General features: G+C 39.7%; 2 protein-coding genes across 10 annotated transcripts in view; one reads left to right on the top strand and one right to left on the bottom strand.

Moving 5' to 3' along the window:
• Positions 1-927: 927 nt before the first annotated feature.
• Positions 928-17,715, top strand: Skp1 (S-phase kinase associated protein 1). 4 transcript variants are annotated; one of them, XM_076856475.2, is made up of 6 exons: positions 928-1,122; positions 3,814-3,924; positions 10,231-10,304; positions 13,555-13,698; positions 15,204-15,344; positions 16,335-17,715. In XM_076856475.2, the coding sequence occupies exons 2-6, from the start codon at positions 3,828-3,830 to the stop codon at positions 16,368-16,370; spliced, it is 492 nt and encodes a 163-aa protein (XP_076712590.1). In that variant the 5' UTR covers positions 928-1,122; positions 3,814-3,827; the 3' UTR covers positions 16,371-17,715. The 4 variants fall into 4 exon arrangements, with proteins under 4 accessions (XP_076712590.1, XP_076712589.1, XP_076712591.1 ...); XM_076856474.2 differs by having other exon boundaries at positions 930-1,122; positions 3,828-3,924; XM_076856476.2 differs by lacking the exon at positions 928-1,122 and adding an exon at positions 1,176-2,651 and having other exon boundaries at positions 3,828-3,924.
• A 4,694-nt stretch (positions 17,716-22,409) lies between these two features.
• Tcf7 (transcription factor 7) overlaps positions 22,410-25,883 on the bottom strand; it is a 30,510-nt gene continuing 27,036 nt past the window's right edge. For 2 of the 6 annotated variants that reach the window (XM_076855778.2, XM_076855780.2), the window contains 3 exons: positions 25,778-25,826; positions 23,927-23,947; positions 22,410-23,804 (listed from right to left, as the gene is read on the bottom strand). In XM_076855778.2, the coding sequence (XP_076711893.1) occupies positions 23,653-23,804; positions 23,927-23,947; positions 25,778-25,826 (222 nt within the window). In that variant the 3' untranslated portion in view covers positions 22,410-23,652. Of the gene's footprint in view, positions 23,971-25,777; positions 25,827-25,883 lie in introns of all 6 variants that reach the window. The other 4 variants (XM_076855779.1, XM_076855782.1, XM_076855781.1 and 1 more) reach the window with 2 other exon arrangements.

Here is a 25,883-nt window from a genome sequence, read left to right as displayed (position 1 = left end):
GGGGTGTTAAGGTTTTCTCTTAGAACAGGACAGGGCTGGGCAATTGCACAATCCCTGATTGGGGTGGGGCCATACGTAGGGGCTTTCAGACCTGACTCTTTCCTTTAGAGCTGATTTATCCAGTCGACCTTATCTCAGTCTTCCGGGGGCAGCCTATACAACAGAGTTCTGTCCTGCTGGGCCTGGCTGCTTGGCTCACAGCGGAATCGCCAGCACGGTTGGTGCCTCCCACACGGGGACGCAGTGCACAGTTACTGAAAGAACGGATGGCTACATACACGCCTTCTCTCAGGGCTTGCGATTTCAATAGCTATTTGGGGCCTGGAAGCCTTTTCAAATGTCAAGGGTAGAAAATAAGGGTCAAGAACATCGAACTGTGGGGCTTGAGGCTCAGATGGTAGAGTGCTTGCCTCACATGCACAAGACTCTGAGTTCAATCCCCCATACCACGTGGAGTGGGGGAAGAACATTAAAATGAATGGAGTTGGTCAAATTATGGCTCCTCTACTTAACCATTTGGAACCCCTTTCCTCACTATAAAGGTAAAAAGAGCTAACACTATGTCATTTCATGGAGTGCTTGTGGAGAGCGCTTGCAGGTCAGGGTGTATCATTTCCGTGACACATTCCTCAATGGCTCGCACACGCCCACATCCACCCGCATTTAGTTGTTTGTTGTTTCCAGTCTTTGGAGGATTGAGGTCTTTCACACAGCTTAGGACAGCCCCTGCCTGAAAGACCCTTCCGGGACTCGGAGGTAAAGCAGCCGGTGGCTGGTGCCGGCTTTGAAGAGACCGAGCCGCGCTGTTGCAGGGGTGAGGCAAAAGCTCCGGCCCCTCAATCCCCCGACCGCGGCCCCTCCTCTTTTGGTCAGCGCTGCCCGCCGGCGCCCTGGGCCCGCCCCACCCGTCTCGGACTGCTGTCAGGCAACTCGGCGGCCAGCCCAGCCGGCTGTGTGACGCCGCAGGCCCCGGGTCCTCGGCGCCTGCGCCCGCTTGTATAAAGGCCAACGCCGCGAGGCGCCGCTGGAGTGGCCTTGTCCAGCACCTTTTTATTTCCTCGTGTGGTCGCCGCCCCGCTCCCTTCAGCCTCCGGACCGCCGTTTTTCTTGAGACCAAACACCGTGAGTAGTCACCTACGAGCTAGAGGGGGCTGTGGCCTCGGGTTGCGGGGTGGGTGGCGGTACTGCAGCGGCTTTGGTCTGCGCGAGGAGGGCTGCGTCTGGGCCTGGCCTCGCCTCGCCTCAGGCCCGGTGGAACCCGTTGTCGACCCCGTTCTCCGGGAGGCGCCGTCCGGGCCTGTTCAGCCCTTCTGCTCACGACTCGCCCAGGCCTGTAATGGTCGCGCGCCCTCACGGCGCCTCTTGAGTATGAAACGGGCTCGGGCCTTTTTTACGGGCGAGCATCAGCTGGCGCGGAACTCGGCTGCAAGGCCTCGGCCGCACCGGGCCTGCCTCGGCCTTGAGCTTGTTGCCGGGGAAGGCGGCGTAAGAGTGGGTGTGTGTCGGTGCCTGAATTTTTTTTTTTTTTTTTTGTTCTCTGGAGGGAGTATGGCGGCGTACTCCGCTGCATTTTTGGCTTCCTTCCTTTCTCTCGCCTGTATCTAGTGTCACTAGCTACCGGTCCTGCTCTGCCGCCAAGTCTCAGCAGATAACCGCCTTCGCTTTCTAAATGTTTCTCGGCCTTGTTTTGCCACGGCCTAGAGCCGCTGAAATTATTTGTATTAGCAGATATAGTCGTCACAGTGGTGTGACTTTTAGGAGCCCGAGCTCCTGAAAATTTGACGTGTCTGGCTTTTTAAGGGGATAAAAAGTTTACCTGCTTTGGTTCACTTTTCAGTGGTTACTTCAGGTTTGGATTTTGGGGGCATGCATTTTATTCATCAGTGCCACAATAGAACGTATGTGTCATATAACAATCTTCTCCACCCTACAGTCCAAAAAAGAGTTTTCATAATTTCGGGTCACTAAAAACAGTTTTGTTTTTTTGTTTTTTTTTTTTTAACTTTGTGATGTGATAGAAATCACTTTATGCCAACCTTGGAGGGTTCTCTAATTTTCAGTACAGGAGCCTAGATAAAGAGTTTTTAAAAATGATTTTAAATTCGCCATTAATAAAAATTTTGTGTTTAATTCCACTATAATGCTGAAAGTTCTCTTTGAAAAGTCTAGGATTACAAAGTGCATCGAATTACAGATTAACCAGTTGCCTTTCTGTTATTTAATAAGATCCTGGCTCACTTAAGAGTAACCTAATACACGAATTTGACTGTGACTAAGCACATCTTTGTTTATTGTTAATTATTTCAAGGAAATATGAAATTGTTGTCTTGCTTTTATTTATTTATCAACTGAGTTATTAGGTTTGTGTTTCTGGAATGTTCATTGCAGTAGTATGGAATATTAAAAAAGATGTAAAGTGTTTGGTTATTAAAGTCGGGCTCACTTTAAAATATTTTCTTTCACAGATACCTTTTGTTGTTGCCTTGTCACAGGGAGGGTCCGCCACCCTGGGCCTTTTTCCATTGAGCAGGACAACTGCATTATTGGCAAGCACTAAGTAACAAGGAGAAGCAGACATGTTTGTCAGCTGAAAAGTGAAATCTGATTCTTTCTAGCCTTGGAGGAGAGAGCTGAATATTTCAGTGGCAATTGTAAAACATGCTTTACCTTTTTGCTTCCTTCTAACAACTTGTTTGCTTGGGTGATGGCAACACCCAAGTTGTCTCAGAAAAGCTGAATGAATATTTTAAGTGATGTAGTATGTGTTAACTCTTTGAACCTAAAATAGGTGCAAATAACAGTTCTGAATGCCAAACTCTATATTTTGGTGAAAATTGAAACTATTTCTTTTAGCCCACCTAGAAAGCTTCAAAACTAAGTTACTAAATAGGGGCATGGTAGGATTGTGAACACCTGAAAGCCTGGACCTATGTGAATTTTAGAGATTTTGAATTAATCTTAACAGTAGGATGTTGCTGCTATTTTTTTTAAGATGGCAATAATTTGCTGTCTTAGAACCTTTAGTTTCAGTGGATTTTTTTTTTTTTTTTTGCCAGAACTCAATTGCTTAATTTTATGTAAGATATTTTGTTCCTAATAACTCATGATTCATTTGAGTTAATAAATGTATTTTGAAGCAGGGAGTAGGATATTATGGGTATTTGCCAAAAGATCTTAAACTTGGCCACCTGGACAATGAATAATGAAAGACAGAAAGAACTCCGAATTTTAATCTCCTTATGAGGTTTTGGGAATTGTATTAACCCCTGTTTATCTTTAAGTCCTTTTATTCTTTTGTATATGGTCTTGCATTGGTTCATACATAAATGAGCATATCCTGATCTACTCTTTGGATATGAACTCAATTTTTACTTGTAGGTCTAACTATGGGGAAATTACTATCTTATTGGATAGCTTTGTTTATTTGGAATGGTCACCTCAGATTTGCAGGTGGTTGATTGTAGCAGTTAACTATTCAAATAGAGTAATTATTATTCAGTGGGAGCAGACAGCAAATAAATATATTTTACTTTGAATAGAATTTACATCAGGAGTATAGACTAACTCTTAAATTTATATCAATAGTGAGTTCAGTAGGGCAGACCTTAAAAGCTTTGGTTCCTGGAAAGTATACATTGAAAAAAATTTGTAGACATACTATTGTCTAGCCTGTGAAGAATTACTTACAACAGTGTTTTACAAGGTTATATACTGTAGGTTATTTAGACTTTATTATAATTTATGTTAGACATGACAGACCGTAGTTAATGAAAGGTCACATAGAACCTAGTATCTCTTGAATTTCACATTCAGTATGCCTTTTTTAGATGCCTTCAATTAAGTTGCAGAGTTCTGATGGGGAGATATTTGAAGTTGACGTAGAAATTGCCAAACAATCTGTGACAATCAAGACCATGTTGGAAGGTAAGTCTATCAGAAAACCTGGGTGGGAGGAAAGGGGAAGAAATGTGTTTGAGATAACTTGTGAATATTGGATTTACATGAACTACATCTGTCATAAGACTCAAGACTATGAAAGGGTAACATTTTCTTTCTTTCTTTTTTTTTGGTGGTGCTGGGGATTTTTTTTTTTTAACATTTTCATTTTTGTCTTTAAAGCGTAGACTGCATTGTTCTGACACAGGTCATCTTTTCCACAGCAGTATCTTAATTAATGACTTTTATACTTCCTAAAAGGATAAAACCACAAGATAATTAAGTCCAAAGTGATTTTTCAGGTGTCAGACAGTGGTCCATTTTTGTTTCAAATAAATTTGGATTCATATTTGTTTTTTTTCTTTTTGGTACTGTAGATTGAATCCAGGGGCCCTTTGCTACTAACTATACCCAGAACCCTTTTTATTTTTTTATTTTGAGACAGTGTCTCTGCATTCTGAGGGGTTCACTAAGTTTATGAGACTGGCCTCTAACTCAGCCTCCTAGGTCTCTGGGATTATAGGGATGTGCCACTGCGCCCAAATTCTAATAACAAAAACTAAAGCCTTTGGGAAAGGGCTGTTTTACCATAGCTAAGTAGAACACATTGTTTTCGCATAGGGAATAAGCTCTGCAGATGTGTAAATGTTATTTTTCTTTTAAAAACAAGATTTCCCTTGTATCATTCCTCTGAACCTGCTGAGAAGTATATATATGGAACACAGCAGAGTGACACAAGAAAACAGGTCCTGAAACTTTGAGGCCTTCTTAGTGTTACCAGTACAAATCTGTCTAAAATTGATGGAAGACAAAACTTGGTAGCAGTGGTGTTCTTTAGCACTGAAATGTCAGGTTTTTATATAAGCAAGATCTGCAGCTTACAAATACTTAAATGAAGAAAGGGGTTATGTGTCAAGTGCTAGCTATATGCTAGTGAAAAGAAGGTGAGAGATAATCTTTGCCATTGAAGAATTATAAACTAGGAAGGGAGCAGAGCCAGACACTAAACAAAGCAAACAGTCACTTAGTGTAATTAGTGCATTAATAAAGTTGTGTGCCAAGTGATGCTGCAGGAACATCTTGACGGTGTTCTTTACCCTTTTGGAAAGACACAGTGGGAGTACTAGAAAGATTACATGTATTTCAAGTTTAGTAAAATTAGAATGTTTTGGAAATCATTCTGAGGTAGATAGGATTAATTAGAAACAAGTATAATTAAGGTTATTAGGGGTTTGTTGGGGCCAGTGAGATTTTGGTACTGTCATTGGTAGAACTGTACATGAATTGGAGAGGAATGTAGAAGAAAATGACTCTGAGCTTGAACTATATTTTGAGATTCCTTCAAAAGATCTATGAAGAGCGGAGCATAGTGGTACACACCTGTAATCTCAGATACACAGGAGGATTGCAAGTTTGAGGCCAACCTCAGCAATTTCATGAGGCCCTATGGACTTAGTGAGACCTTGTCTTAAAAAAATAAAAGGGCTGGTTAAGCACCCTTGGGTTCAATCCCTGGTACCAAAATAAATAAATAAATAAATATCAATGCAACCGTCTAGTAGGCAAATTTGGATCTTGGCCCCTGGCTTTTAAAACATACAAACCAAGTCTAGAAATAGACTTGGTTTGTATGGTGCACTATTAGAGTATAACTCTGGAAGATGAGGTTAGTGCAGGGCTGAGGTGTTAAGAATATAGTCGTCAGAATTGGACAAATCAGTGGAGTAGGATTTGTGGAAACAAAGGGTAGAGGAAGTATTTCTAGATGACTAGAATGATTACCAGATTCATATACTATAGACTGGCTACTTAGGATTTTATTATAGTTGATAAGTTAGAGGACTACTAACGTAGATATTTATGTTTGGTAGAGGTAGAAACTGAATTGTGGAGAATGTGTCTTCAGTTTTCTAAATAAGAGGCTTCTGCTTTCCAATAAAAGCTGAACACAGCATTATTTTTGGTTTTTGGTACCAATCGTGTGGCACTTGCAGTCCTATATTCTTGTAACTTACACAGATCACTTCTATTAGGTTTATAAACCCCTTGGTACATCCCACAGTCACTGTTCATCAAGTACCTGTTAAATGAAGAATTATGGTATGGTCACTAATAAAGAATATGAAAGCAATCCAGGTATTTCTAAAGGCAGGTGAGTAAGGCTTTATGTGAAAGATGTAGAAACTGACAGTAAAATTGCTTCCTGTATACTTGCTTTGGCAATGAAAGTGTTCTTTATTTCATATTAGTTGATGCCTGACACACTAATCTGTCCCATGCTGCTTCAAAGAACATTTGTCAATTTTAAGAACATAGGACTTCTTGAAAGTTTTATGTCACCTTTATTCACTGAAGCAAGTGGATTGATAGCAACAGTTAAATGATTTCTCTCCATACCTTTTGGAAATCAGAGGTGAATGGTTTTATCTTAAGTACCAGTAGCTTATACAGGATTCTAATCTCTTGAAGACTGGAGTCTTTTGAATTTGGCAACTTACTGCTTTCCTTGTTTTGCATCTGCAGTGTCTCTTGTTAGAGTTTCATGTGACTTAGAAAACAAAATAAAACCTTTTAATCACAGGACAATCAGAAGTGAAAATCTTGGCATGTGTACATGTGGATTGGCTTATTTGTTCAGGTCCAAGGTGTGGTATCGGGACACAGGTTTCTTTTAGAAGTCCTTGAAACCAAATAGCTTAAAGGAATGACTGTTGCTACTTGTGCATTTGGTTTAAAAACAAAAAAGTGCTTCACATCCAAGTGCTAGAGAAGTAAACCGTACAATTCTTAAGGAGCTTAATTTTAATGTGACTTAAGCTTTCTTCCAAATAACCTTTGGAACTAAAAAGCTGGTTTTCTATTTTGTTTTCCCTTATCTTAACTCCCCAAGCACCAGTATTTTATATTGTGTAACTTCTTTTCTCTCATTTAATGAAAAATGAGTTTATACTTGTCCAGGAAACATAAAGATGACAAATGGAACTTGAAACATTAACATTTTATAGTTTTAGTCTACGCATAGATGGGATCATGGTTGCTATTGTGGGAAGGAGAGGGAGATAAGTTCATCTACCCATCTAGGATAAGAAGAATTCTTTTTGAGTCTGCTCTCTCCTCAGTACTGGGGAAACTGAGTGGTCTGCCTGTGGGCTATGCATCCCTAGCCTATCCACCCCCACCCTCCCAAGTCAGGTCTTGGTACAATGCCCAGGCTAGCCTGGAACTTAAAGTTCTTCAGCCTCCTGAATAGCTGGGATGGCAGTCATGCACCACTGTGCCCAACTTGAATCTCTTCTTGCCTTTACCACTCCATTTAAACTGCTTGTTAAACTTAGTAACCTCCAAGTGGTTAAGTGCCTTGTCTGTTTTTGATTGTCAACTAGACACTTGAAAATTGGCTTCTTTTAGTTGCTTCCAAGAGACTTTATTATACTACTTACCCCACTCGGAGCCTGTCTCCTATCTTGTTTTAGTCAGCTTTTTTTGCTGCTGTGACTAAATGACCCCACCAGCAAAATTATAGAGGAGGAAGAGTTTATTTGAGGGCTCATGTTTTCAGAGGTCTTGGCCCATAGAAGGCTGGCTCCATTTCTTGGGACTCGAGGGATGGCTAAACATCATGGCTGGAAAGTGTGGCTAAGAGAAGCAGCTCGCCTCATGGTGATCAGGAAACATTCTCCACTCTCCATATACAAGTATACACACCAAAGCCATGCTGTAATTCTCACATCTTCCAGCCACACCCTACCACTTAAGTTATCACTCAGTTAAACCCTGTCAGGGGATTAATTCGCTGATTGGGTTAAGAATCTTACAACCCAGTCATTTTTTTTTCTCTGAACCTCCTTGCATTGTTTCACATGTGAGCTTTTGGGAGACAGCTCACATTCATGCCATAACACATCATTAAAGCCTGTTCCCTAGGACTTAATCCTTGGACTTTTTTTTGTTTCTGTACTCATTCATTCCCTTGGTCATAGTACCATAGCATCATGAATCATGGCAATAGCAATTCCCAAATTCACCTACATTTTTTTTTTTTTTTTTTTGAAGGGAACTGGGGATTGAACCCTGTCGCACTTTACTACTGAGCTGCATCCCCAGCCTTTTTAATTCTTTATTTTATAGAGAGAGAGTCTTGCTGAGTTGCTGAGGCTGTGCTCAAACTTGAGATCTTCCTGCCTCAGCCTCCCAAGTTGTTGGGATTATGGGTGTGTGCCACAGTGCCTGGTTTTGACACCTTGCATAACAGTTACCAGTGACAGGTCTATCCTTCCCATGCCATAAACCCCAGTCTTCTCTGACTCCTCATATATTCTTCCATTTTCTTGGCAAATTCTTTGGGCTTTTTCTTCAAAATGCATACAGGAGTAAACCATTTCTTAACTCCTTGTTAGGTACAAACCTTGTCCAAGTTGACGACTTGTTCCTGAATTATCAAAACCAGAGTTGTTTTCCCTCTTTTCTCCCTCCTCCTTCCTCTTATGCCAGAAAGCTGAGTATCTTACTACTATTTAGCTCCCTATTACTCAGTTCTTATCTCCTTCACTTCCTATTTATTAACACCAATCTAATAATATTAGATTCTTTAGTGTTTATGTTTATTTTGTTTAATTTTTGAGATCGGGTCTAGTTAAATTGCCTGGACTGGCCTAAAAATCCTGAGCTCAAATGACCCTTCTGCCTCAGCCTCTTGAGTAGTAGGGACTATAGGAGTGTACTGTGCTTAGCCCTTGGTGTTTTCAGAACATTCCAGGCACTCCTTAGTGCATTTGCTGTCCCCTCTGCTTCAGGTATTTTTGCCTCTTAAGATTTTACTAGGATAATCTTAGGAGAAATTTTTAAATTACAACTCCCCACTCACCGTGCTCCTTTATTCATTGCTGACTCTCTCCTGCCTAGGACAGCATCTTGTATGTTAGGTACTTAAATGTTTGACTAAGTATTGGCCGTGTTGCATCACTAATAACTCTGTTAAAACCATACAGCACGATAACTTTTGACCTCTAATTTTGGTACTTGGTAACAATTACATTATTTTGTTAGGGAGCTCTTCTTTAGTTGTGTAGAAACTGAAGGATAGGTAAAAAAAAAAACAACAACAAACATTTCTATTCAGAACCTTTAAACCAAGCTAGGTATGGTGGTGCATGCCTGTAACCCCACCTATTTGAGAAGCTGGACCTGGAGGATCCCAAAGTCCAGGGATATAGCTCAGGGGTAGAATACCCCTGGGTTCAACCCCCAGTACTGCCCGCCCCCCAAACAAAAAAGATTCACTATTTTTACCCTTTACATAGTACTGGGGATTGAACTTGGGGGATATTCTACCACTGAGCTATGTCCCCGGCGCTTTTTTATTTTTTATTTTGAGACAGGATCTGGCTAAGTTGCCCATGCTGGCCTTGAACTTGGGATCCTCCTGCTGCAGCCTCCTGAGTCCCTGCTCCAGCCTCCTGAGTCGCTGAATTTGCAGGTGTGCGCCATTGCATCTGGCTCACCAACTATTTTGAGTTAGACCTTTGTTATCAGAGAAACTTGTAGATTCATTATTTTAGGTAATAAGTGCTTAATAGACTAAATGCAAGGGTATATGTTGAAAGTAAGTCCCTCAACCCACATTCTCTATTAACTTCCTTAGACTTAATATCGTTCACAGTTCCTCAAGTTTTCTGGAGGTAATTTTTAGACAAATGTGTAAGCATATTTCCAGTTTTACTCAGATAACATTTATCTTTATATCTGGCTTCTTGATCATACCAGTGTATATGGGTTGTCTGCCCTGTTTTTGTTAGTAGCTGCATGACCTCACACGAGTGCGAGCGTGTGTGTGTGTACATCTTTAAACTCTTTTGTATTTTTTGTTTTGCAGTACTGGGGATGGAACACATGGGTTTCATATTTCAGTGGATTGAAATTTTATTACTTATAATGCTTTTCATTGTTTTTCTAAATGCAGTCCATCTAGAGAATTTGGTATAAAGAGAGTAAGAATAAGGGTCTAGCCTTAATTTTGTTTCCTGATGACTGGCTATCTTAAGTCACTTTTTCATTTAGCCCCTCTTGTTAAATCTAATTAAAAACTTCTCTTTTATTATATTCTTGTCCTACTCACACAGCTTTTGGGTGGATCATGGACCCATTGTCAGGAACCACCAATTTTAAATGCTCTTATAACTATTCTTAGTAAAGTACATTGTGTTTTCTTTCAGACAGTATGCCTTGCAAGTTTTAAATATAGCCTAGTTGGGAGTAGAGAGTTGGAAATAATGGTCAGTCTTCCGGTTTTTTTAGATTTGGGAATGGATGATGAAGGAGATGATGACCCAGTTCCTCTACCAAATGTTAATGCAGCAATATTAAAAAAGGTAAGGTCTTCATTTATTTTTTTATTCATTCATTCTGGTGATTGAACCCAGGGCCTTGAGCATGCTAAAAATATGGTCTTTCACTGAACTGCATTCCCAGCATCTTTTAAGGTCTTCAGTGAATTTAGCTTTTAAGCTTCTACATGTTTTCATTGTTCTTTGTCTAGATGAGTAGTTCCGAATCTAGCCTATGATGCTTCTAATCCTGAAATAGGAAAATGTAGTTTTCTCTTTTTCTTTTTTTTAAATTTTGGGTAGATTTTCTGAAAGTAGACTCAACCACACTTGAACTTACTCTGGTATAGTTTTTATTGAGGCATATACTATCAGTGTTTTCTTGACATCAGTTAAGTCTACTTAACTGCCTGTATTAGATCTTTACTGCCTAAATTACTTTTAAATTTGACTGTTCAACAATTATTTGAATGATTTTAAACAATACTATACAGAAAGAAGTTTTGTCTGCTTTGTTGCCACCCCTTGACCATTGTCATTGATTATTAGAAACACTTTTTTTCTTTTTTTGCGGTCTTGGGAATGGAACTTGAAGCCTTGTGCGTGCCAATCACATGCTTTACAGAAAGGTTTCTATACTTGGTACTCCTATGTCATGTAGATGATATATTAAGAAATCTGGGTCACAAGATGGTTTATACACCTAAATTTTCATAGATATTGGTAAATAGCCTTTCATAAAAATATTTCTCAGAGCATCATGGAATTGAATCATGCCTACCTTTCTTAGAATTATATTTTTGAAATGACTAAAACCATTTCCCTGTTAACTCTGATCCCCCTCCTTCAGGTAATCATTTAGTCTTCCAATATTTTGTGTTGCAGATAATTAACAAATAAGTATATTTCTTCTCATTCTTAAGGTAGCAGACTATATACTTGCAAATGTTTTCTTTATCCATATAACTAAATAAAATGGTGATCTTTCAACTCATAGCATCCTTTTTTAAAATTCTATGTAGTACGATCATGACTATAGATAGTTGCAGTTTATTTATCAAGGCCTTATAAATATTTGAGTTGTCTGGTCTTTTGTATTAGCACATTTTTGAGTATGAAAAGATGATTTTATTATAAAAATATGTGTTATTTATTGATCATTCACTTTTCTTTTAAACAAAACACAAACATGAGAATGGAACAAACACCTCTAGGACTCACTAGCCCTTGGAGGATAGGAAGAAGCCCTGAATGGGGAACCACAAATGTTTTCCTTTATGCCTAAGGTCTCTATTTCTTTGTTCACTTTGGACTGAATTTTTTTTAAATCACCTCTTGGATGTGAGAGTCATGTACAGGAAGGTCACGACCAACTTTAAGGCTATCTGATGCTCACAACTTGTACATTGCATAGTTTGGAACTCTAAGAAAGAATATCAGACAACCTTTGCTATCTTTATTTGAATTACCTTATAAAAGTTTATTTCAGGACAAACCTGGTGGCTATAACGTTTATTCCACTGTAGTGTCTATTGATTGTCATAACCTTGGACAAGTTGGTCAAGTGGCAGCCCAGTGCAGGGGGCACGCATAAACTCTACCACTGCCAAATTTGCTGACTGTTCAATCCAGACACTGCTCCACAAACAAGGTAGAATTATTGAAGTCAGTGCTCTTATGGAGCAGGAATCCATTTATTTGCCATTAATTAAATGGAGTTTTCAAAAGGTATCTGAGGCAGAGCTAGAGAGTTTTAGCTCTCAGGCTCTGGAGAGGGTACTGGGATGGCAGGAACTCATAGTTGCTCTTTCATTCTGCATGAAATGAAATGGTTTCATTTTGAATCCTCTTTGTATTTTACTTTGAGTTAGGGTCTTGCTAAGTTGCTGAGACTGACTTCAAACTTGGGATCCTCCTGCCTCAGTCTCTGTTTGCTGGAAGTACAGGAATACACCACTACTGCTTCTTACATAATTGAAATACTTTTTAAAAAGCAATTATTTAATTTACTGAAATCCCTTATGCTTGGCTTTTCCTTTTTGAAATAATTCTGTGTGTGTGTCTGTCCCTGTGTGTCCGTCCATCCGTCCGTCCTGGCACTATAATTTCTCAGCTGTGTCATTTTCTCTCAGTATTATACTATGAAAAAATTTTAAAGATACAGAAAAGTCGAAAGAATTACATAGCAAACAGCCATCTACGTACTACTTAGAGTCTATAATTTAACACTTCCAGTATTGGTTATTGGTTTTTATGCTGCTGTACATAATTTGAATAGTCAGTTTTCTGAAACTTTATATTCATTCCCTGCCACCAAGAGAACATGGATTTTTCTGCTTTGTCCTACATCAGTAGTTATATGCTCATTTCTGGGTTATTTAGAATTGCTTGGTTATAAGTGTAATGTACGTATTTGGTTTTATTAGGTAGTGCTAAATTACTTTTCAAGGGAGTTATATTAATTTATACTCTGTAGTAGAGGACTGAGTTTCCTTTAAATACTGCTAGTAACTAGTATCCTCACAATTTTGATTTATTTTTCTCTTAGAGTAGTATCTGACTTAGTATTTTTGTGTCTAGTGAGACTGAGCATGTTTGACTATTCAGATTTCTTTTGTTAATTGCCTGTGTATATTTTTTAAAATATTTTTTTAGTTGCAGTTGGACACAATACCTTTATTTTATTTATTTCTTTTTATTTGGTGCTGAGGATCGAACCCAGCACCTTGCACATGCTAGGCAAGCGCTCTACTACTGAGCCACAATCCCAGCCCCATGACTTGTATATATTTTTAACCCATTTCTTTATAGTGATTAAGATTTTTATATTCTTGGGCTGGGGTTGTGGCTCAGCAGTAGAGTACTTGCCTAGCATGTGTGAGGCACTGGGTTTCATCCTCAGCACTACATAAAAATTAAAAAATAAAGGTATTGTGTCCAACCACACCTAAAAAAAAAAAAAATAATAATAATAATAATGATTTTTATATTCTGTAAACTAATCCATTGTTGGTTGTACATGTCGCTGGTATCTTCCAGTCATTAACCTGTCAGACTTTATGATTCTTTTTGTACATTTCAAAAAATGTCTGCATAGTTTGTGTTTATCTAATAAAACTTCTACACTCTTAAGATTGTAAAGATTCTTCAGGTTTTAGTTCTTCTATTCAGGGTTGGCTATTAACTTATTATTCAAATCAACCTCTAAATAGTTATTATCCTAATATAGGAATAATGCTGTCTTAGCAGTGGAGTGACAGAATGTCCCAGAGGAATTGAACTTTCTTTGTTGTAGGTCATTCAGTGGTGCACACACCACAAGGATGACCCCCCTCCTCCTGAGGATGATGAGAACAAAGAAAAGCGAACAGACGATATCCCTGTTTGGGACCAAGAATTCCTGAAAGTTGACCAAGGAACACTTTTTGAACTTATTCTGGTATGTTTTTAATGTATAAGATTGTTTTAGAGCTTTTATCACTTCTTAGAGAGTTGAATTTGCTAAATTCATTGATATTCAGTGAATATCACATGTAATACTATATTTAAATTCACATATTAGTAATTACATTTAATGTAATTGATCCAAACACCAGTTATAAAGCAGCGATGTCCATCAAATAAAAGCAAGACTTGGCTATATGCACTCTGTAAGAAACACACTTTTTAAATATAAAGGCACAATTGGGTTGGGATGGGAAAAGATGAGAGTATTGCTGTAACACTAGACAGGAAGGCAGGAGTGACTATACAAAAGTAGATTTTGGATCAAAGAATATAAACAGGGTTAAAGGGCAATTTTATAATGAGGGGATCAATTCATTAAGAAAGCAGAACTCGGGCTGGGAATGTGGGGATGTGGTAGCGCGCTCGCCTGGCATGCGTGCGGCCTGGGTTCGATCCTCAGCACCACATACCAACAAAGATGTTGTGTCCGCCAAATACTAAAAAATAAATATTAAAAAATTAAAAAAAAAAAAAAAAAAGAAAGCAGAACTCGAAATTGAAACAAATCCAAGAAAAAGAAGAAATATACAAATCTGAGTTGTGGGTGTAGCTCAGTGGTAGAATGCTTGCCTAGTGTGTTCAAGGCGCTGGGTTCTATCCCCAGTACTGGGAAAAAGAAAAGAAAAAAAATTATCATTGCAATATCTGTCTTATAGATAGAAAAACAGTAAAGATATGGAACACTAACACTACTAGGGTTTCTTAATTGACATCTGAAGAACATTATATATATTGTCACGATGAACCATATTCTGACTTATAAAACAAGTCAAATTTAAAAGAATTCAAGTTAGACAATGGGTTCTTTAACTTCAGTAGAATTAAATTAGAAATTAATTAGATACCTGAAAAAATCTGCAAGTGTTTGAAAACAAACACATTTCTAAGTAACTCATAGGTCTAAGGAAAAATCCAAAAAATTAAAGTATGCTGAACTGCAAGTAAAACACTGAAAAATCTCTTGGGCACAGCTAAATTAATACCTGAAAGAAATTGATAGTACTAAAAACACTTAGATTAGAAAAGTTTCAAGCCAGAAAGCTAAGCTTCTACCTTAAACTAGTGAAAGATGAAATAGCTCATAATAAGCAGAAGAATGAGTAAGAATTAATGTCTTAAAATTGACTAGCTTTTTTTTTTTTTTTGGTACTAGGGATTGAACTCAGGGGCACTCAACCACTGAGCTATATCCCCAGCCCCATTTTGTATTTTATTTAGAGACAGGGTCTCATTGAGTTTCTTAGTGCCTTGACATTACTGAGGCTGGCTTTGAACTCGTGATCCTCCTGCCTCAGCTAGGATTACAGGTGTGCGCCACTGTGCCTGGCAGAATTAACTAGCATTTTAAGCTAATTAAATGTAGGTTGTCAGTCACTAACTTTGGTTTTAGCTTGAAACATCTAATATACTTGGGTGAAAACAGCTATCATATTACAGGCTGCAAACTACTTAGACATCAAAGGTTTGCTTGATGTTACGTGCAAGACTGTTGCCAATATGATCAAGGGGAAAACTCCTGAGGAGATTCGCAAAACCTTCAATATCAAAAATGACTTTACTGAAGAGGAGGAAGCCCAGGTGGGTAACATGAAGTTTGTCTTTGATCACATGATTTTCAAGAGACTAAAACCCATTAACATGACAAGAAAAGATGTGCTTTTTTCGAGGAATCTTGAAACTTGAGGAGAGATAATAGTTACCTTTTGAGTCCTACACATACTCTTACTGCTCTGAGTTTAAACACTTAGATAATACTATAAGAAAAAATGAGTTTTAAACCAAAGAGTTCCTTCATATTAATTCATTAGCACTTTCTAATTTTAGTACCTGGGATATATAGACCATACATATTTGACCTCAGAAAAGCATAGCCAAAGGAATAGTGTAGGCTAGAATACTTCTGAGCAAATTAGTGAATGGGGAAGAAATGAACAAACAGAATGACTGTTGGCGTGGCTATGAACCAAAATTATGTGAATAAACTAGTTGAATTTGCTCTCTCAATTTTTACTAAAGTGAATTACCATTGAATTTTTTGTTTGTTTTTAATAATTTCAGCAGGACTAGAATACAAATCTGGGGAGGTAAACAAAGGGGATCAGAAACTGTACTCTTAACCTAATATTTTCCTGTTTTGTTTTGTGGGGGGGTGGTTCTGAAGACACTAGATCACTAAGAGACATCCCCAGGAACACTTGATCACTAAGCTACATCCCCAGCCCTGTTTTGTATTTTATTTAGAAACAGAGTAAAACAGAGTTTTACTTAGACAAGTAAACTCTTGACAGAGACAAGTAAACACTTGACAGAGTTTAGACAAGTAAACTCTTGACAGAGTTGCTTAGCACCTTGCTTTTGCTGAGGCTGGCTTTGAACTCGCAATCCTTCTGCCATAGCCTCCTGAACCATCGGGATTACAGGTGTATGCCACCATACCTGGCTGTTTTTCTGGTTTTTACATGTCCTTCTGAGTTACCTCATAGGCTGTTGATGGAATCAGTATGTAATACAAGTCTCAGGAAGACTACTCAGGTTAAGGTACTTCCTTATGTCTGTCTCTTCTTCTAGGTACGCAAAGAGAACCAGTGGTGTGAAGAGAAGTGAAATGTTGTACCTGACACTGTAACACTATAAGGATTGTTCCAAATACTAGTTGCACTGCTCTGTTTATAATTGTTAATATTAGACAAACAGTAGACAAATGCAGCAGCAAATCAATTGTATTAGCATAATATTGTCCTTATTGCATGTGTAGTTTGAGTACAGACTCCAGACCTATGGCTGAATTTCTTTTAGTGTGAGAGAAAGTTTCTTTTTTTCTTTACTCTGAATAAAACTGAACTGTGGGTTCTCTGTAGAAAGTGGCATTTTGGGCTTTCCCTCCTTTTGTAAAGCGATTTCTGCCTAGTTTATTGTCCAGTTAATTTTAGTGAGCTTTTAAAAGTTGGCATTGTAAATAAAACAACTTGCAAAAAGTTTTCTGAAATAGAATTAACAAAATATTATCTTTATTCATGAGTTGGAAACTGGAAAAAGGCTACTTGAAGTAAATGTTCTGAGTTGGGGTTGTTAGGATTTCTTCCAGCCTCCTGGAGTCGAGCAGTACCACTGGGATTGATTTGCCTGTATGTAGCAGGATTCCCTTAATTGGACCGAAGGACTCGGGTTTTTTGTTTGTTTTTTGTTTTTTTAATCAGCTTTGAATATGTTGCCTAGAGACTCAGTTATTACCCAGTTTGTGGATTTGGAGGGGAGAAATGTAACTAGATAGTTTGATAGCTTTTCAATTAAAAAAGACACTTCATTCATGTGGTATGTCATCTTTTATAAATCAGTGTTCCCATATGGGGAAAACTATTCATACTACTTGCATGTAAAAAGTAACTTTTAACATTGAAATATGTGGCAAAATCCAGAAAACATCATAAGTGCAAGATACTTTCAATAAAAAGTAAGTTATGTAGTAGGTAGTAAATAGTTTGCTTTTGTGGACTTATATGTGTCTTTTCACTTACTTTAAATCGGTTAAATTTGGTTATATTTGGTTTAGCTTGAAAAATTTTTTTAGGCAGTTCATGTTCTAGCTCACTGAAGGCTACTGACATAACCAGACAATACTAATGACTTCTGTCTCTTCTAATTGTCATTTATGTGATTAACTGGAGCCAGTGCTTCACTTCTTCACACAAAACTGCATGCCATTCCCTCTACAGTAGAATGAAAATTTTTTGATGGCTTGAGATATTTCACAGATTTTTTTTCCTTTCCTACTATGTTCCCTTTATCTTTACTAGTTATCATTATCTGTATTCATATGTAATTTTACTGTATTTTCTTCATACTTACTGTGAGTTGTTCTGGTGTAGGTTATCATGACAATAGCTTGTTGATTTCTCTTCCCACTTGTTCCAAATTCATCTTGCCTAATAAAATCCCATATGTAGTCTCACGTAAGTTCCATTTGTTGTCTCACATAATTCTCAGTTTATTTTTCTTTATCAGAGATCACAAACTACAATAGGCATGTGGGTCATATCTCGCCCAGTCTGTTTTTACAGTCTTTGAGCTAAAAATAATTTTTGTTTTTTAAAACAAACAAAAAAACCCAGACTGTTTTGACCAAAAAGCCTGAAATATCTTCTGACATTTTGCCGAAAGTTGATGACCATTGCAGTTTGTCTTAGGAAATAAACTTGTTTTCCATTTGCCCTGGGCAGTGGGGAAGGTAACAAGAATCCAGTCCTAGCTGGAGTGATCAACTCCTACAATAGATTTTACCATCTCAGGTAACCTTAGTAGTATCTTGACAAGCCCAGGTCTTCACTGAAGGTCTAAGATTACTAGCATATGCCATGTTGAATTTTGTAAAGGAATTTCAGCTTCTAGAAAATGGAAGCCTATTATCATTAGCTCTTGATCTGTATGCATGACACTTCAAGTTAGAATGACAGGCATAAATAACATCATTATTCATAAAGGATAATGTAGTCTTTCAGAAAGATGAATGAAAAGACAACATGGTAGTTTAAATTTTTGTTCCATTCTTGACTTTTAATTATGGCCCTAAATCTTTGTGTGTGCATGTATATGTATGGTATGGGGATTAAACCCAGGGAGGCTCTACCCCAACCCTTTTTATTTTTGAGACTGGATCTGGCTAAGTTGTGAGCTGGTTTTGAACCTGTGATTCTGCTGCCTCGGCCTCCCCGTTATATAGGGGTGATTGAAGGGCGTGTACCACTGTGCTCACTCAGCAGATAGCTTTTTGTGGTACTGGAGATTGCACCTAGAATTTATACATGCTAGGCAAGCATGCTACCTATAATTGAGCTACATATCCAGCCACTCTCAACATTTTTTTTTTTTTTTTTTTTTTTTTGCCTCCTAGTCTTTAAACAGAAGATCCTGGTAATCTCGTGGATTAATGAGAATATGACAACTCATCCTGGGAAAAAAATAGGATATTTGTGGATATTTATCCAGATAAATCCTAGGCATGGTATTAAGAAACCCTTTTCCTAACCTTTTTTCCCTGTTCCTTCTATATGCTCATTATTCCTTTAATTTGTCTACCCAGGAGTGTTCCAGGCTCACACCTGTAGTGAGTACCTCTTTCCCATTATCTTTAACAGATATACCTCAGTCTTCAAAGGTATATTCATGCTTATATTTTTATCTATTATGCTAAACAAATGTGGCATGAAGATTATACTTTAAGGTTGGAGTCTCACCTCTGCTGCTTAGTGCCTACATGGCCTCGGACAAGTTAAAAATAGTAGCTTCTGTGAATTTCAGTCTGATGCCGTCTGCTTTATATTCATTGTTCCAGGACTTAATTACAGGGCCTTTGCTGGCAGGACTTACCTTTATTTAGCAGCACTGCTCCATGTATTTCTGTATAAAGAACATTAGTGATAAAGAGTCCCATAAAATGCAGGTATGGATCATAAAGAAATTGAGCAGTTTCAGTGCATGAGAGAGGAGAACTGGTTAATAGCTTTGGTTTGGAAACTGGTTAGTGGTGATGAATTATAAAGCCATTCTTCAATTACTAATATACATAGGGAGAGGGGAGAAATCCTTTCTTGGTTAACCTCAAGGCTTAACTTATTTTGTCAGGAAAGAGAATGAGGGGTAGGTATTTGGCAAATTTGGGTGACTGCCAGCTAGTACCAAAGAACTTTGTCAATTTTTTTCTATATTCATAGAAAATGCATAGCTGCCTCCTGCAATATGATGTGCTTTTTTAAAGGTAATTATGATTCCTCTGACAATTCTTGGGCTTGCCATTTTTTCATTGAATGTCTTTGTCACTTAGGATCTAAAAGTAAACCATATCCTTCCTGAATTATAAACTAAACTTTCTCCCTAACACTGTCATAGTAAGGATATACCCCCTCAGATTTAATAATTCTTATGTTGTAAAAACAAGTTATTTCTTTTGATGTGTTGTATTTTATTGGCTCACTTTCTTGTCTGTCCTTAATGTACAAAGTAGGTATTGCTTTATAATTTTTATACTTCAAGATTCATGAAGGCAAAAAAAGAAAGATTCATGAAGGTATCTCTTTAAGTGAGAGAATTCAGGAGCCTGAATTTAAAAAAAAAATTCAAGAAGACTAAGAAGAGAGCTGGGATTTTGGCAGTTCATGCAGCTCGGTGGTAGAATGCTTGCCTAGTATGTGCAAGACCCTGGGTTCAGTTATCAGCACTGATAAAAAAAAAGAACTCTGAAGAGACCTAAGAGTTAGTGCAGACTTTCTAAACTCAAAAGCAAAGCCAACTTGGCTTTTACATAATTAACTAGTTTTGGGTTAAAAAATTTTGGCAAGCAGGAGTTTGACATGGCCTTATTACCTTTGCCTCTCTGTTTTCCTAGAAATGGATACAGAAACTGATTCCTTCCTTTCTGGAACAGAATGTAGAGACCATTCATTCTGCTTCCTTCTGGTTGTGGCCTTCTTAGCCAGGCTTATTTTGCACAGAGCTGGGAAGCAGTTCTTCTATGCCAACCTGGGACTCTGCAGCCAGAGAACTTGAGACCACAGGAGTCCTTCAAAAGATAGTTATAAAGATTTGGAATGTAGCTCAGTTAGACTCCTTGCCTAGCATGCATGAGGCCCTAGGTTATGGAACCAGCCCACCCCCCCCAACTCCCCCCCCCCCCCCCGGAAAAAAAAATGCTTAAGGGTAGTCACTGGGCTAATTAGAAAAGAAGAAAACACCTTCAAATTGGGAGACATGAGCTGGGTGCAGTGACACACACTTGTAATCCCAGTGACTCCAAAGCAGGAGGATCTTAAAGTTTTGAGGGCAGCCTGGGCAATTTAGCAAAACCCTGTCTTTTAAAAAAAGTAGGGGTGCTGAGGATGTAGCTCAGGGGAACAGCTCAATCCCCAATTAAAAAAAAAAAAAGACATGGGAATGCCCTGCTTAACTTGCTAGGCTGAGCCTTCACTGAATCTATTTAGCACAGGATGGGGGGCAGTTACAGTAGATGGGAGCAGTCAATATCTGTTTCAAGAAAGGCTTAAGTCTGCCAGTTGTCTGGGAATGTATAAGGGTATCCTGTCCTGTGATGTCTCAGAAAACATGGTTGATTCTTAGCTAGCGGTGAGGGGAAACTGGTATGGTATTTGAAGTTGAATTTGGGTTTGCAATCTCAAGTCACTCTCCGGCTTCATAGGAACATGGTGGAGTGAGTTAGGAGGATTTGAATTTCCTTTTGGAAATCAGGTGGTTTTTGTGTTTTTCTTTTTTCCTAAAAGACTGGTCTAACAAAGTTGCCAAAGGATGCCCCCACCACCACCACCACTATACAAAGGGTGCATTGTTTATGTATCCAGTGTACTCTAAATAAAACACCAAATCAGATGCAACAACCCAGCCTTGCAGAAGCCCTGTTTAGAATGTATTTTTTGAAACAACTAGGCCAGTAGCCAGAGTGGAATTCTTTAAAATGGGACAGATGTCCAGAGAATGGTTGGTCTCCTCTAGCACCCTCCCACAAAGAAGTAAGACTGAGATTACAGCTTCCAGTGGCCTATTTTAAAGAAACACTACTCTAGAAGATGACTTTATAAATATTTTCAAAATATAAAATCCAAAAAAGTTAAGTTAAAGAAAAAACAATGCATAATGGTGGCTTAGTGGCTGTGCTTTGTGAAATTTTTTGCCCAGCATTTATCTAATGGCCAACTGATCTATCAGAGTGGTTTTTATGCTCTCTTTCACATTCACAATAGGTCTCAGGAAGTTAGCAGTATATTTTAGCATGGTAATTGCCTTGTAAAAAGCATACTATAGATCAGCAATCAAACTAAACAGGTCTTTTATGAAAATAGGAAAAATCCTTTTTTTTTTTTTTTTTTTTTGTACTGGGGATTGAACCCAGAGGTGCTTAACCACTGAGCCACATCCCAGCCCTTTTAAAAAATAAATTTAGAGACAGGGTCTCAGTTGCTTAGGGCCTTACTAAATTGCTGAGGCTGGCTTTGAACTCTGTGATCCTCCTGCCTCAGCCTCCTGAGCCTCTGGGATTATAGGCTTGGGCCTACCGCACCCAGCAGGAAAAATACTTTTAGTACCCTAATAGACATAATCGTTGCCAGCAAAGAGTGCTATTAAAATCTTTTTTGTAGGATTTTATGATGATGGACAGTTGTAAGAGATGTCTTTTTTTCTGCTCTCAGGGAAAAAGCCTAGTGTTCATATGCAACCATTTTGTTTTCAGGGTCTATAGGATAGCAGTTTCCAACTCATCACTTTTCATAAAGGCACTGGAAAACAGGCTTCGCTGTATCAGTTGTGGGGTAAAGGTCTGTAGTTTTAAGCTTATTCTTAGCATGAGCCCAGCCTTAGGGGTGGGGGTCCACATCCTTATAGGGTAAACGACAAGGGTGATCTCTAGTTTCTGTAGGTTGGAAGTCTTGGGAATAGGAGGTCCAATGTAGTGTTCAAAATATTTTTGTATTGTTAATGCATCAAAGAAAAACTTTTTTTTTTTTTAAACATGAGAATAAAGATACTTTTTACTGGGTTTGTTTTCAGAGTCTGACCTGAGGAATAAGATATTTGGGTAACAGCATAACATTTACTTTTCTTTGATGCATTAACAATACAAAAATATTTTGAACACTACATTGGTCCTTTTTTCTCAAGACTTTTTGCAACACTACACAAGAATAGGTGATCTTTGGATTCTGAGAAACCAGTGGCTAAAGTATGTAACTAAAGGCTTTTTGTAAGGGTGTATATGAGTACACAGACAGCCCTTTTTCTTTGGATTCAGGCTATGTACAATGAGGAGAAGGCAAAAGGGAAAAGAAAAAGTTAAATTAAAATAAAAGACTTGTTTCTCAAGGCTCAGGGTTGAAGCTTGGCTCAAAAATTGATTAAAGTAGGCTGTGGTGAAAACCTATGTCCACCACTAGAGGTTTCTGGGCTCCTTTAGTTTTAACAGTCCTCTTTCCTTCAGCCCCAAAGGGAAAAAAACAAGCTGGCCTGGTCTGAATGCTAGAAGGCAAGCTCTGGCTATTGGAGGAGGTTTTGGGTTTACTCTCTTAAATTGCCCAAGAGCTGGCTCAAGTGACATGGATGAGCTGGAAAATGGAACTGTGAAAAAGACTGAATGGAGAGGGATACATACTAGATTTGGGCCATGACTTCTTTGAACTATTTGCCTCCATCATCTGGTGCCTGAGCTTTGGTGTCAGGGTTTCTTAAGTTGCTCAGGAACCCGCATTTGCCTGATAAGTTGTTAGGCCTAAACCAATTCTATTCCCTCCTCCTCCTCTTCTAAGCTCCTGAGAATATACTAAGAGGCTTCCTCTGGTCCAGCTTATGAAGAGCAGCTGGTTTTCTGTAAACAGCTCCTCCATTCCCTTTGGAGAAGCATAGTCATCTTGAGCTTTGTGGTTGTGATCATGCTCAGATGTTGTTTGATAAAAACAGGTTATTCTTGATCCATGGAAGTGTCTGGTGTGGGAAGGGTGTGGCAGAGGAGGACAGATGAGGCATTTCTGTAGAGAATGTAGCTGAGCTTAGTCCTGCCCTTCTGTGACCTATAGCAGAAAAGCAAGGGAGACAAGGGTATCTGGCTAGTAAAGCACATGGTTTGGAGCAGGGTGGGGGACACCACAATGTAGGCTGCCACAGGATTCCCTTAATGAGACGACACACTGGCAATAATATGGTCCCACCACTTGAGAAGTTTGAATTGATGGCCTCACGTTCAGGCAGAAGTTGTTCAGCCTCTGAAATCTTCAGGGCATGGACCCTACATGGAGTATTGGGAGGACTGCTGGCCAGTTTCCATATGACTGGGGCTTCTTCTGCTTTCTCTAAAGGGATAGGCCTCTGGAGGAGGCCAGGAGTCCTGTGCATGCTAGGCCGCCTGCCTCTGAGATTCCTGTTGCTGTACTTGTGTGTTCTGCAGGGTGCTGTGAGGGGCCTGTGGTGGTCCAGGGGCAGGAAGACTGAGAATAGTGGAGAGACGTGGGGATGTTGGTGCTGACTCCACTGGGCTAGCAAGCAGTTCTGTGGGGAAGAGGGGCAGAAGGTATGAGGGTGAGTCTTGGGGAGCTGGGGACCTAGGGCAGCCTAGAGCACTGTCATCGGAAGGAACGGGGCTGGGGCAGCGGCCTTCTCCGGGTAAGTACCGAATGCATTTCTTTTTCCTCCTAGGAATAGTGAAGAGAGTTATCTGTAAACAGAGGGTGAATTCACAGTCATACACCAAAACCAAAAAATGCTGTCTTTGCACAGGTTGGCTGACCTCTTGTCCTCTCCCCATGATTTGGGTGATGGATGTGCTTATGTCCTCAAACCTGAATCAACTCTTGGGTTTGGCCCAGACTAGGTCAGGTGCAGTTTTCAGAACAACCACAAGGTGGGGACCTTTTGTAACTTGGCCTGTAGGGGGCCCCCTCCCCCCAAGGAAGCCATCTCCTAGTGTGAGTCTTTAAGCTTCTGTTTCATGTTTGTGGGGACTCAGATCTACATTAAGGCAAAGGACTGCAATGCCTGTAGTTCTTGGCTGAGCAATCCATGTCTTCAGAGCAGGGCTAAGGGGAGAAGAAGTGGACTGGGACTCTTATATATTACAACCTAGAATTCTCAAAGCCACAGTTGGTCTTTTGAATAGAACAGAATGATGAGGACCTCATGTATCCACACGTGCCTCCACCCACAAATTCCTTTCTCCTTGCCCTTGAATAGTGACAATGATAGGCATACCAGAGGGCTGGACAAGTGTTCCATAGAGCCAGTGACCTTACTGTCTGAGTACCCTCAGCCTTGGCTCTGTCAGGTATGGCCTAAAAAAGGCATCTTTAACCATTTGGTGGATGAAACTTTTCATACCCATGATAAAAAACAGAAGTTTAGTGCCACAGGGCTCTCTGGGTAAGACAGTCCAAGAATAATGCTGCTTCTCTCTCCTAACCTTTCCAGCCCTCTGATCTCAGTAGGTATGAGAGAAGAAAATCATAGGCTGCCTGGCGACAAGGTTGTTTAGGTGGTTGTCTGATGTTATCATTTCGTTTTTCTCAGATTTAAGGGCTTGGGATGGAACAGGCATGGGTCCCACTTTGAAGTGGAAAGCCATAATGATTTTGAGGCCTAGGAGTAGGGGCTTAGGCTTCCTGAGTGATAGGTGACAGATCTGTCTGCTAAGGACCTACTAGGCCTGACTGGCACCAGAGCCATCTCTTTAAGTCTGCTTTCCTTTCTGGAACATTCTGCATGTCCTCCTCCATTGCTTCCACCTAGACCCAAGTGCTATCACAATCTGTGTTCAATGTTCACTCCCATTCTTAAGAGGCATGGGTTCCCCTATTATCTCTTGGGTATGCCAGGGGGCTGAGGGACCACAGGGGGCTGCGGCCCAGCAGAACATGTGTAGTCAGGGAAGCAGCTTGAAGCAAAGGGAGAATGATGGTGGGGACAAACCCACCTGCAGGGACCACACCAATCCGTCTGCTGGTTGAGGCCAAAGCGAGCACGACATTTCTTAGGCGAGCCAGTGTCTGCTCACAGCCATGCCAGAGGGGCAGAGCAGGGCAGAGGGCGAGCAGGCAGGCAGCAGGGCAGAGCAGGGCCCAGAAAGAAGAGGTAATATCAGTGTTAGCCAGTTATAGACATCCCACAGCCCCTACAAGCAGAATGGACCTCTCCATGGCACAGCCAGCCCCAGTGGGAGCCCTAGGCCCCAGAGCAAGGTTTCAGGAAAGGAGGTAACCCAGCTGGGCAGTAGAGTCAGAGGGAAGAATGGTGAGGTGGGGTAGGGGTCCTCAGGCTGGCTCCTCTCTTTTGCTTGTGGGAACCCTTCTAACCTGGAGACTACAGAGAAGCCCAGGGAGGCTCTTGGGATTCAGCCTTTTCTGCACTGGGGCTGTCCATCTCTTTCCTGACTGCCTGCCTATTTTATCCAGTTTTTCTTTAAGAGCAGAGCTGCTCTTAAAATGGAAGCATGGAGAGGAGACTATACTACTGTTGAGGTAAGGCCTCACCTGTGGTAGATTCTTGATGCTTTTCCCTTGACCGCCTCTTCTTTTTCCCCTGCAGGGAAAAAAGGAAGGATACTTAGATCTGGGAGGTAGACACTGGTCTATCTGC

This window comes from Callospermophilus lateralis, chromosome 5, assembly GCF_048772815.1.
Source record: "Callospermophilus lateralis isolate mCalLat2 chromosome 5, mCalLat2.hap1, whole genome shotgun sequence".
Lineage (NCBI taxonomy): Eukaryota > Metazoa > Chordata > Mammalia > Rodentia > Sciuridae > Callospermophilus > Callospermophilus lateralis.
This window is presented reverse-complemented; position numbering and strand designations above follow the sequence as displayed.